The sequence below is a fragment of the Hyperoodon ampullatus genome (genome assembly GCF_949752795.1).
Source record: "Hyperoodon ampullatus genome assembly, chromosome: 9".
NCBI lineage: Eukaryota > Metazoa > Chordata > Mammalia > Artiodactyla > Ziphiidae > Hyperoodon > Hyperoodon ampullatus.
The window spans coordinates 36,849,724-36,861,785 of record NC_136922.1 but is presented as its reverse complement, the minus strand read 5'-3'; the positions used below and the strand labels follow the sequence as shown (position 1 = coordinate 36,861,785).

The following is a 12,062-nucleotide window of genomic DNA, read 5'->3' as shown; positions in this document are numbered from 1 at the left end:
GAGTTAAGCGAATCACTTTATAAATGGAATTCTGTCATGCCAAATTAAACTTTATTTTCTATACATTTGTATTCATTTATGTGTATAGATAGGTAATTTTGATAACACTTTATGCATCCCTTCACTGAAATAAACCTATTATTTAAAAATCCTCATAAAGAGTAGAAATCATGACAAAAACAAAGAGAAAATAGTGCTGAATTCGTAGTGCTTATTTGCATTTAACTGTTTTACAGCTGCCTTCTCAAAATATAAGGAAGAGAAGTGAATAACTCTTAAGTTTTTGCTGTCTGGGGACCTGATAAGAGATGAAGGGGAGATGCTAAGTCCACTGAACACCCAACAGGAATAATGATAAAGCTGTCTTTCTAAATAACATGCCTGTACCTGTCAGTAACTAGTTTTGAGTTTTTCACTGCTTTGTTTATATTAGTGCTCCCTCACCCTCCTGGGTGTCTCCAGAGTTAAACAAGCAGGTTTTTACCTCCAACTTAATCCTTTAAAAATATAGACCAAACTTTAAGGTTCTGACAATTTTCAACCATATTTATTTATTGCAGAAAAATAATATACAAAGATATTTACAAAACAATCATAAAAATATGAATGCATTTAGACACCGGATCTATTTGCATTTTACCATGGGTCATCAATAAATAAATAGAATGTTGTTTTTGTATTTTAAGTTTTTTTTTTCCCTCAGAGGAAGAATGAAAAAAGGAATTAACTGACTGTGATTTTGCAAGTCAGTTTGATCCCAGTATTTTTATTTCTAAAGGTGTTCTTAAAATTCCTCTGATTGTTACCATTTTAAAATGGAGAAAGTCCATAATGATGCCTTTCCTTTCAGTGGCTGATTGGCACGACCTCTTGAGAATGCATGCATGAAAAAATAAAAATAAAAACATTCTTCGTCAAAAAAAAAAAAAAAGGAACACAAACAAACTGTTCAGACTTCTATCAGAATGTAGAGGTGTGAGGATGGTGCCGCTGCCCGTCCGGGAATCACTGTCCACGGGCCTGTCTCGCTTTCTCTTTTAAAAGTGCGCCCCACGCCCTGTTTCTTTGAATTTGGATTCTGCTCTTCTAATTTCCAAGAAAACCTTTGGCATATATATTTATTTTTAATTATCCAGCTCCAGAGTCTCTAGACTGTCCATTTTCTCCTTCTCTGGAAGCAATGACATCTGCAAAAACCCAGAGGGGGGAAAGTTGGTTATTGTTTAGGTCCCTGTGGCTGTTTTCTAAGACTAGTGAGCACTGTTCTTATCACCACCACGGAGAAATTACGCTGAACAACCTGGAAGGATTTCAGCCCAAGGGCAAGAGGAAGTGGGTGGGCGGAATGGAGGAGGAGGTGGAATTTGGAAACATTTGTTTTAAGGAGAACGAAAATTTAAAGCCAAAAGAAAGGGAGGCGCTGGCAAGACTGTCCTTATCCATGACCCTCGACTCTTTCTCAGTCTTCCCTCCTGTCTGTCACGCGCACTCACGCACACGCACACCCCTCACAAGGGCGCATCCCTCTCTCCCTAGCGGGGACTAAGCTGCCTTCCAGGGACGCTCGGGAGATGGGGTGGCGGTGCCAGGTTGGGTGGGAAGGCTGAGAGGGGAGTAGGAGACGGGGAGGAAGGCGAGGCGGACAGGGATCCGCGGCCCGGCCGTCAGTCGGTCTGCCACCTGAGCGGCGAAGGGGCGCAGAGGCGCCGGGTCCTTACCTAGGTCTCCGGCCCTGCCGAGGGGGTGGGGAGCTCCGCCTGCTAGTGGGACGCGGACATGGACCAGGCCCCCTCCATCCTCCAGACCGAGAAGGCGTAACTGAGCCGCTCGTGGGCCACATAGCTGCAGCTTGCCATCTTGGAGTCCAGCTCGTCGCTCTGTAGGACCTGGTAGAGGAAGTCGATATACCTGGCCGCCAACTTGAGGGTCTGGATCTTGCTCAGCTTGTCCGAAGGCAGCGTGGGGATGATCTTCCGCAGCGCGGCGAACGCCTCGTTCAGCGACTGAGTGCGCTGGCGCTCCCGCACATTAGCCATGACCCGCTGCGTCTGCAGCTCCTCGTAAGATTGCGGACTCCCGCCGCCGCTGCTGCTGCCGCCGCCGCCGGCGCCGCCGCCGCCGCCGCCGCAGCCCGCAGACTTCTTGCCGCGCTTGCCTTGGGCTGGGCTGCCAGGCTCCTCGCCGCCTCCGACGCCCCCGCCCGCGGCCCCACCGGGCCCCGCGCCGCCCCCAGCGCTGCGCCGGCTGCTGCGCCGCTTGCGCCCCCCGCGCTTGCCGCTCGGCGGCTGCTGCCGGTCCGGCTCCTCCTCGCTGTTGCTCAGGCTGTCGTCGGCCGGCGAGACTGGCGAGCTGGACACGTCCTGCATCATCTCTTGGGCGGCAACGCGCGGCCTCGCAGGCCCGGGGCAGAAGAGCGGCCCGGGGAAGAGGAGGAGAGCCTGGCGCCTCAGCCCGCCAGCTTCCCTCGCGCGCGGCGCCGGCCCGGGCGGTGCGGACCGCGGAGGAGGGAGCGGGAGGAGGGACAGGGAGGATCTCCGCGGGGAGGGCGCGCGGGGGAGGCGGGGAGGGAGGCGGGAGGGGGAGGGGACGGTGTGGATGGCCCCGAGGTCCAAAAAGAAGGCGCCCAACGGCCGCACGCACACCCGGCTCGGCCTCCTGGAAACGCCGCCGGTGCCGGCGAGCCCGCGAGGTGTCTGGGAGTTGGCCGAAAGCTGCAGACTTGGAGGCTCTTATACCTCCGTGCAGGCGGAAAGTTTGGGGGCAGCAGTGTCATTGGCCTGACGTGGGGAGGAGGGACTTTTCGAAGTTTTATAGGAAAGTTTCCGCTTTCCAGCCCCCCTTCTCCGTCCCCACCCCCGTTCCTCGGGGTCTAACAATTCGTCCTCCCAAACCATTCAAAAACGACCTGGCCCAGGCGGCCGGCCCCTCTGCCCGCCTCCTTGCTGCCCTCCCCCTTCCCTCCCCGCTACCCTCTTCCCGCGGGCGCGGGGCAATTTCCTTCCGCGCCGGAGCAAGCGGGCCGCGCCCCCGCACCCGAGCGCAGCCCGGGGAAGCGGCCGGAGGGTACCATTCCCGCCGCCTTGTCGGCCCCTCCCGGAGTGGCTGTGACAGCAGCGGCGGCAACAGCTTCTACGCAGTGGGTGAAGTCTCATCTCGCCTCAGTACCCTCTAGGTCCGTGGCGCGATTTGGGACTGCTGGGGCGGGGGGGACTGGCAAGAATACCGGCAACGGCGGAGCCCACCCGATGGTCAGGTAGACGGGCCCCTCGAGTCCCAAGGGCCAAACCACCGTGGCTGGTCCTGAGGTCGTGGGCGTTTCTGAAGACGTGGCCGCGCAGGGGACTGCAGAACTGCGCCCCGGCCTATTCTCTCACCCTTCCTCGAGAAGCATCTGGGCCTTTCTGTTCCCTCCACAGTGTCTCGATCTGACGTTTCCCAACACCCAAAGGACTACACTTCCGAAGGTGCTAGAAAGAGGCAGACGTTCATTCTCCCGCGGAAGGCAGTCCTGTCCTTGGAGAAGGCAGCAGGGCCGGAGTGGGGCAACGCGGGGTCTTCGCCGCGGCCCTGATTGCCTGTGCTGCTAGCCCAAGGTGGAGTCCCTGTGGCCGTTTCATCCCCATCCCACTCCCAGATAAGGCCCTGCATTGTGACCTTTAAAGGTCGGCTCTGAGAGAGTGAGACGGGGGCTCAACATTGCCTGGACACACGGGGCTGATGGTTGCGAGAGTCCCCTTCCCCACCCCACTCCCCACTCCTAGGAGGTCCAGTGAGCCTGTTCCGCGCGCCCCAAACGCATTCCAATCGTTTGGACACTGACATTTTAAGCGTTTCTATCTAATAAGTCACAATGAAGAGCCCCGAAGAGGGTGTTAATGCAGATTCTGTCAAGTCGGAAGCAAGAAAAGTTGGCGAGCTGGAAAGGAAGGGACGCTGCCGTGGACGAGAACCCCATCTTTGCAATGCTAGACTTCCCCCCCCCCCCTTTTTGGAACGAGTTGGCAGAGAATAACCGTTTCATGTTCATTCTTTAAGTTGCAAAGCAAACCAGAGGTCAAACACAGTAGTTAGTTTTCGGGGCAAATTTGGGGGTGCGGAAGTTGCGTGCCCTGTGCTCGGGTACCCTGCTCAGGCCGAGGTCCGCTCACGCTCTCCACGGTTTGGACTCTAAGCCGGGAATTAACTTAGCTAACCTTCCCTTTCTGGGCCCGACCGTGGGTCGAGGCCCACGGTGTCCAGAGGAGGAGGCGGGAGCTCAGGCGAGGCGCGGGCAGGCCACGTGGCTGTGCCCCACTGAGGCTCGCAGCTTCGGTCCCGGTCCCGGAAACCCCGGGGTCTGGAGCGCCTGGGGCCGGTTGAAGGGCTCAGTCTTCCAGGGGAAGTGACAGCAAGCAGAATCCCTTCCGCGGGGGGCGAACAAGGCTAAGCTTTCATGGAAGGGGCGACCTGCAGGGTTTGTCTATCACTATTCTTACAAATATTCATAGACAATGACCACAGCGTGCCAACTTGCCTGCTTTTTGAGTCGCTGCCATATTTTAAAATGAATGCCTGTCTGAAAATCAGATTCTACTTGACCTCCACTTAATCTTTTACAGTCAGGTCTTCTTAAAGCGCCCTCTGATAATTCACTTCTTAAAGCGCCCTCTGATAATTCACTCCTGTGATTGCATCTTCTGCCTATAGGATTTGATCTCTTGGAAGCAGTTAGAGAATAGGCAGAAATCATCTTTTTATCTTTTGTAAATCTGAATCGCAGAGTATTCCACAATTCTTATTTGCACGTCGCTGCAGGATTCTTGAAAAATGTCATCCTTTTACCTATGTCTGTGGGTTTTTTTTTTTTAAAGATCAATCTCAAATCTTTATTTTGTTTTGTTTTTTTTCCCTTCAGCTGAATACTCAAAAATAAAGAGATCAAATAATTGGACTCTTTCCTTTGTGGCTATGGGTAAGCAAGACAGGAAAGTGTGGGCAAAGTGTAAAGGAAACCTTACCTGCCCAAGGGGAATTGGAGTTGGGGGCGGGGGTTCGAGGATGGAAATCGGGACGGAGACGCTGGAGGAGAAACCGAGTCCACAACAGCGCAGCAGCCATTAGTTAGCCCGACTTGCAAAGTCATCAATCTCTAAGACTAGTTCTGTTTAAAGTGAGCCCAGCCCTTCTCTGGGCACTCAACTTCTAGGGGATAAAGAGCTCCCGGTCACTGAATACAGGGATCCCCAGGAGTGAGGCGATGCTATGGATGCAAGAATGCTTAAAACAGGGTTTTAAATGAACTAAGCAGAACTACCCCGGGCACGGAATCTTCTTGATGGAGTCACAATGAATGACTTTAGTTCTGAGGGAAAAAAATGTCTCTTGTACTCTTCGAAGGAGTGGAAAATGAGGATGAGGGGTTTTGAGTATTTAAAAGTCAGTATTGAAGCAGAAGGTTGTAGCTTGCCAAATGAATTACGTCTCAAAACATCTGAGGCTTGAGGCTCCCTACTTTGCAAACTTCAACATTTCCTGGCCTGATTGTCCCATCTGTATTCTACCTAACATTTTATGTAACAAATTTCTTATCCACACTTGCTGGGGCAAGAATAAAGGCAAACTCTCTTTTTAATGTGCTGAAGAGCCAAGTATAATTCTTGATATTTTGTATATGCAATGATAATGGCACCTTCCACAATATCTGGTTTAACATATGAAAGCTTACTTAGTTCTAAAATCCTAATTTCAGGCTCTTTAAAAGGGGTCTTAGGAATTTTCCTTTGGGGCTGACCTCAGCCTGACTTAAAGGACGTCAGTGGAAGACTACCTTCTTTGGGAATACTGGATTCATTGGAATTAAATCATTTCATCTACTTCTAAAATAAATGCCCTAAAAAATTAACTGAAAACAAAACAGCTTTCTTTTGCACTTGGATAATTCAAAACGAGCTTTGTTTTCAAACTGCAAACTTGGCATGTTCACAGTCCTTCCTGAGGAATGTGTGCTGTGTTAAAATATGAAAAAAAGAATACTGTTAGAAATAACAGAGTTAGGAATCTCATACTCAGCATATGCAAAAAGTATGTACATATCTGTATTCCTACAGTATGAATAGGCACTGGCATTCTCCTAGCAACATTTATAAATACTTTTAGAGAAGGAAAAGAAACACATACACTATAGAATGTTAGCAAGCTGGTACATTTTGGAGTTGGGATTTGCACAAAAGGCGAGCACTTGAATCTGTTCCTACTGTTTCTCCTCAGTCTTTGGATGACTTACCACCTGTTTATTGGCTTAGAGTTCTGCAAAATAATTTCTCTGGATTGCATGAATGAAGCACAGGAACATTCACACAGAAGGGGGCGCAGATTGGAAAAGGCTGCATTTGAGTGCATCTCAGTTGAGATTGTACATGTTAGATTTCATCTTGTTTTGAACACTTCACAGGGATTGCTTAATTTGATATTTAAATGAGAGAATTTTATCAAAGTGGAATATAAAATTTTTGTCAGCAGGAGTGACTTGGATAACTCTATATGAAAGCAGATTCTTTTTCAGTGACACAGGTAGCTTTAAGGATGTTTGTGCACCTTGCCCTAAAGAGGTCATTCTCCTTCTCTTTTAATGACAGTTTAATTCATGAATTTAACTGATTCTACCTTTCTCTTTTTGAATTTCTTTAAGAATAGGGATCTAAACTTATGAAATTTGAAGCTTTCAATCCAGAAATAAAATGAAAAGTATAAAGCACAAGAACTTGAGTTGCCAAGAGCACCTCAAATGAGCAAATCGAATTTGCAAATAAATATTAATCTTTAAAGTATCTGGCATTCTGCAGTAAAAATTAGGATGGGATTAGGAGACATAATATGCCAAACTTGTAGGGAGAGAAGAATCAGAGTGTGGAAAAGTATAAAGTCTTCAAGAGTCTCCCCCCACCCCCTTTATTACCTTATTGGGTATGCATGCTAGAAAGTTTGTGTCCCAACTTTGCTGCCACTTAACCTTGTTGAAATATGCTCTCACTTATATCAGAGTTACCGGAATGACTGGAGAAATAATGTAAGAAATACACAGTTATTCATAGAGGCTTTTTATCATGGCCACAATTTTCCTACATAGTAATCATTTTTTCACTTCTTTTTAATCATCTGATGATCAAGCAATTTAAATATAAGTTGAATGATTTACATTCTGTGTTTTTCCAGCTAAAGTTCCCTTTCTGATTACTCACAGCTTTCATCTCTCTTCACTTCAAGGGATTTCCTTTTTTCACAAGTGGCTTTTCCTGAAGCCTTAAATCCTATTTCCATTGTTTGGATTGATTCTTCCTGCAAAAACATGTTGTTTTTGCCAGTGACCACAAGAGGACACAATTTCCCAGAGAACTTTGTTGAAAAAGACACAGAAGAGGAAAGCTAACAAAATAGCAAAAATACTACACAATGAATGAATGTCGTTTGGGGAATGTCTATTTGATTTATGTTACTTTTATTAATTTTTAAAAACATAAAAATGAATTGGCATTCAGGCTTTAGATTTTTTGGAAGACTTTATCTTTTTTCTTTATTGTAGAGCATACATGAAAAGCATACATTTAAGAAAATACCATTTTAACAGAAAATATTTATTTTACATTAACAAATTTTTTTTACAAAACAGCATTTTGTTCAAAGGAAAAAATTCTTTTTATATTAGCAAATTCTGTACAAAACTCTCAGTGACCTGGAATTCTACTATTTAAATTTTAGAGCCATGTTTGACAATGAAAAACAATTTAAAAAATATACTGCTATTCCAAAATGCCTTTGAAAGTTTGAGTTTTCTGCCTGGGCACTTGGGATGTCTTTACATGAAAAATTACATGGAAATCGTTTTATGGTCTGTCAATTATATAAGAACTAAAATTATTTTTCCAAGATATGGCAAAATAGTATATTTTTAAGATATTGACTCTTAACACTTCCCCAGAATTATGATATACGATGTTTGATTTAAGATCACCTTCCTCTTTCTTACTACTTTTTCTCAAAAAAAGTTTTCAGAGTATTTGATTACTTTATAAATTAAGGTAAATTAAAGTAAATTATGTTTTGATATTTATCTGGAAGAATTTTTTAGTTCTGGTGGGGTGCCATGACAACCAGGCTGGGAAATCCCTGCTTCAGTTAGAACTCAATGCTTTTGCTTTGCATTTGTGTCTCTTTGCAGATACATTTCTAATCACATTCTCTGAGACCCTGCTGGAGGGACTGAGGAATGGGCCAAAAGACCTGGAAAAAGAAGAAGAAAAAACAAGAGAGAAGGAACAGTAAAAATAAGGAGATCAAGAGAGAAAGAGCAGAGTGTGGAGAGAGGTGAAAGAGGTAGCTGGACCAAGTGAGGAAGACTGATATGGAAAAAGAGAGAATGAGGCTTAGAAGGTAGGGGGAATAAAAGGCTTAAATGACAAGAGAAAGAAAGAAATTAATGCACTTGGTGGGAAATAGAAAAGCACTGGGATTATTGGCCTCAGTTTCTGCTCAAAGAGACCATTGCAAGTGGTTGCCTGTCCCTTGGTATAGGCATTTAGTTTTTGTTTTTTTTTCTTTATACAGCAGGTTCTTATTAGTTATCTATTTTATACATATTAGTGTATATATGTCAATCCCAATCTCCCAATTCATCCCACCCCCACCCCCACCAGCAGGTTTCCCCCCTTGGTGTCCATACGTTTGTTCTCTACATCTGTGTCTCTATTTCTGCCTTGCAAACCAGTTCATCTGTACTATTTTTCTAGATTCCACATATATGTGTTAGTATACCATATTTGTTTTTCTCTTTCTGACTTACTTCACTCTGTATGACAGTCTCTAGGTCCATTCACGTCTCTACAAATGACCCAATTTCATTCCTTTTTATGGCTGAGTAATATTCCATTGTATAAATATACCTCATCTTCTTTATCCATTCGTCTGTCGATGGGCATTTAGGTTGCTTCCATGACCTGGCTATTGTAAATAGTGTTGCAATGAACATTGGGATGCATGTGTCTTTTTGAATTATGGTTTTCTCTGGGTATATGCCCAGTAGTGGGATTGCTGGGTCATATGGTAATTTTATTTTTAGTTTTCTAAGGAACTTCCATACTGTTCTCCATAGTGGCTGTATCAATTTACATTCCCACCAACAATGCAAGAGGGTTCCCTTTTCTCCACACCCTCTCCAGCGTTTGTTGTTTGTAGATTTTCTGATTATGCCCATTCTAACTGGTGTGAGGTGATACCTCATTGTAGTTTTGATTTGCATTTCTCTAATAATTAGGGATGTTGAGCAGCTTTTCACGTGCTTCTTGCCCATTGGTATGTCTTCTTTGGAGAAATGTCTATTTAGGTCTTCTGCCCATTTTTGGATTGGGTTGTTTGTTTTTTTAATATTGAGCTGCATGAGCTGTTTATATATTTTGGAGATTAATCCCTTGTCCGTTGATTCATTTGCAAATATTTTCTCCCATTGTGAGGGGTGTCTTTTCGTCTTGTTTGTAGTTTCCTTTGCTTTGCAGAAGATTTTAAGTTTCATTAGATCCCATTTGTTTATTTTTGTTTTTATTTCCATTTCTCTATCAGGTAGATCAAAAAAGGTCTTGATGTGATTTATGTCAAAGAGTGTTCTTCCTATGTTTTCCTCTAAGAGTTATAGTGTCTGGTCTTACATTAAGGTCTCTAATCCATTTTGAGTTTATTTTTGTGTATGGTGTTAGGGAGTGTTCTAATTTCATTCTTTTACATGTAGCTGTCCAGTTTTCCCACCACCACTTATTGAACAGACTGTCTTTTCTCCATTGTATATCCTTCCCTCCTTTGTCATAGATTAGTTGATCATAGGTGCGTGGGTTTATCTCTGGGCTTTCTATACTGTACCATTGATCTATATCTCTGTTTTTGTGCCAGTACCATATTGTCTTGATTACTGTAGCTTTGTAGTATAGTCTGAAGTCAGGGAGCCTGATTCCTCTAGCTCCCTTTTTTTCCCTCAAGATTGCTTTGGCTATTTGGGGTCTTTTGTGTCTACATACAAATTTTAAGATTTTTTGTTCTAGTTCTGTAAAAAATGCCATTGGTAATTTGATAGGGATTGCACTGAGTCTGTAGTTTGCTTTGGGTAGTATAGTCATTTTCACAATATTGATTCTTCCAATCCTAGAACATGGTATATCTCTCCATCTGTTTGTGTCATCTTCGATTTCTTTCAACAGTGTCTTACAGTTTTCTGAGTACAGGTCTTTTACCTCCTTAGGTAGGTTTATTCCTAAGTATTTTATTCTTTTTGCTGCAACGGTGAATGGGATTTTTTCCCTAATTTCTCTTTCTGAACTTTCGTTATTAGTGTATAGGAATGCAAAAGATTTCTGTGCATTAATTTTTTATCCTGCAACTTTACCAAATTCATTGATTAGCTCTAGTAGCTTTCTTTAGGATTCTCTATATATAGTATCATGTCATCTGCAAACAGTGACAGTTTTACTTCTTCTTTTCCAATTTGTATTTCTTTTATTTCTTTTTCTTCTCTGAGTGCCATGGCTAGGACTTCCAGAACTATGTTGAGTAATAGTGGCGAGAGTGGACATCCTTGTCTTGTTCCTGATCTTAGAGGAAATGCTTTCAGTTTTTCACCATTGAGAATGATGTTTGCTGTGGCTTTGTTGTATATGGCCTTCTTTATGTTGAGGTAGGTTCCATGTATGATGGGTGTTGAATTTTGTCAGATGCTTTTTCTGCACCTACTGAGATGATCATATGTTTTTTCTTCTTCAGTTTGTTAATATGGTGTATCATATTGATTGATTTGCATATATTGAATAATACTTGCATCCTTGGGATAAATCCCACTTGATCATGGTGTATGATCCTTTTAATGTGTTGTTGGATTCTGTATGCTAGTATTTTGTTGAGGATTTTTGCATCTATATTCATCAGTGACATTGATCTGTATTTTCTTTTTTGTAGTATCTTTGTCTGGTTTTGGTATCAGGGTGATGGTAGCCTCGTTGAATGAGTTTGGGAGTGTTCCTTCCTCTGCAATTTTTTGGAAGAGTTTGACAAATATGGGTATTAGCTCTTCTCTAAATGTTTGATAGAATTCACCTGTGAAGCCATCTGGTCCTGGACATTTGTTTGTTGGAAGATTTTTAATCACAGTTTCAATTTCATTACTTGTGATTGGTCTGTTCATATTTTCTATTTCTTCCTGGTTCAGTCTTGGAAGCCTATACCTTTCTAAGAATTTGTCCATTTCTTCCAGGTTGTCCATTTTATTGGCATAGAGTTGGTTGCAGTAGTCTCTTAGGATGCTTTGTATTTCTGCGGTGCTCATTGTAACTTTTCCTTTTTCATTTCTAATTTTATTGAGTCCGCTCCCTCTTTTTCTGGATGAGTCTGGCTAAAGGTTTATCAATTTTGTTTATCTTCTCAAAGAACCAGCTTTTAGTTTTATTGATCTTTGCTATTGTTTTCTTTGTTTCTATTTCATTTATTTCTGCTCTGAGCTTTATGATTTCTTTCCTTGTACTAACTTTGGGTTTTGTTTGTTCTTCTTTCTTTAGTTTCTTTAGGTGTAAGTTAGATTGTTTATTTGAGATTTTTCTTGTTTCTTGAGGTAGGATTGTATTGCTATAAACTTCCCTCTTAGAACTGCTTTTGCGGCATCCCATAGGTTTTGGATCATCATGTTTCATTGTCATTTGTCTCCAGGTATTTTTTGATTTCCTCTTTGATTTCTTCAGTGATCTCTTGGTTATTTACTAATGTATTGTTTAGCCTCCATGTGTTTGTGTTTTTTACGTTTTCTTCCCCCTGTAATATATTTCTAATCTCATAGCGTGGTGGGTGGAAAAGACGCTTGATATGATTTCAGTTTTCTTAAATTTACTGAGGCTTGATTTGTGACCCGAGGTGTGATCTATCCTGGAGAATGTTCCATGTGTTCTTGAGAAGAAAGTGTAATCTGCTGTTTTCAGATGGAATGTTCTATAAATATCAATTAAATCTATTTGGTCTATTGTTTCATTTAAAGCTTTTTTTTCCTTATTAATTTTCTGTCT

General features: G+C 43.3%; 1 protein-coding gene across 1 annotated transcript; it reads right to left on the bottom strand.

Annotated features, from left to right (window-relative positions):
• Positions 1-534: 534 nt before the first annotated feature.
• Positions 535-2,369, bottom strand: TWIST1 (twist family bHLH transcription factor 1; the record flags this gene model as incomplete). Its single annotated transcript, XM_079711648.1, has 2 exons — positions 535-1,187; positions 1,719-2,369. The coding sequence occupies one exon, from the start codon at positions 2,367-2,369 to the stop codon at positions 1,761-1,763; it is 609 nt and encodes a 202-aa protein (XP_079567774.1). The 3' UTR covers positions 535-1,187; positions 1,719-1,760.
• Positions 2,370-12,062: the final 9,693 nt, after the last annotated feature.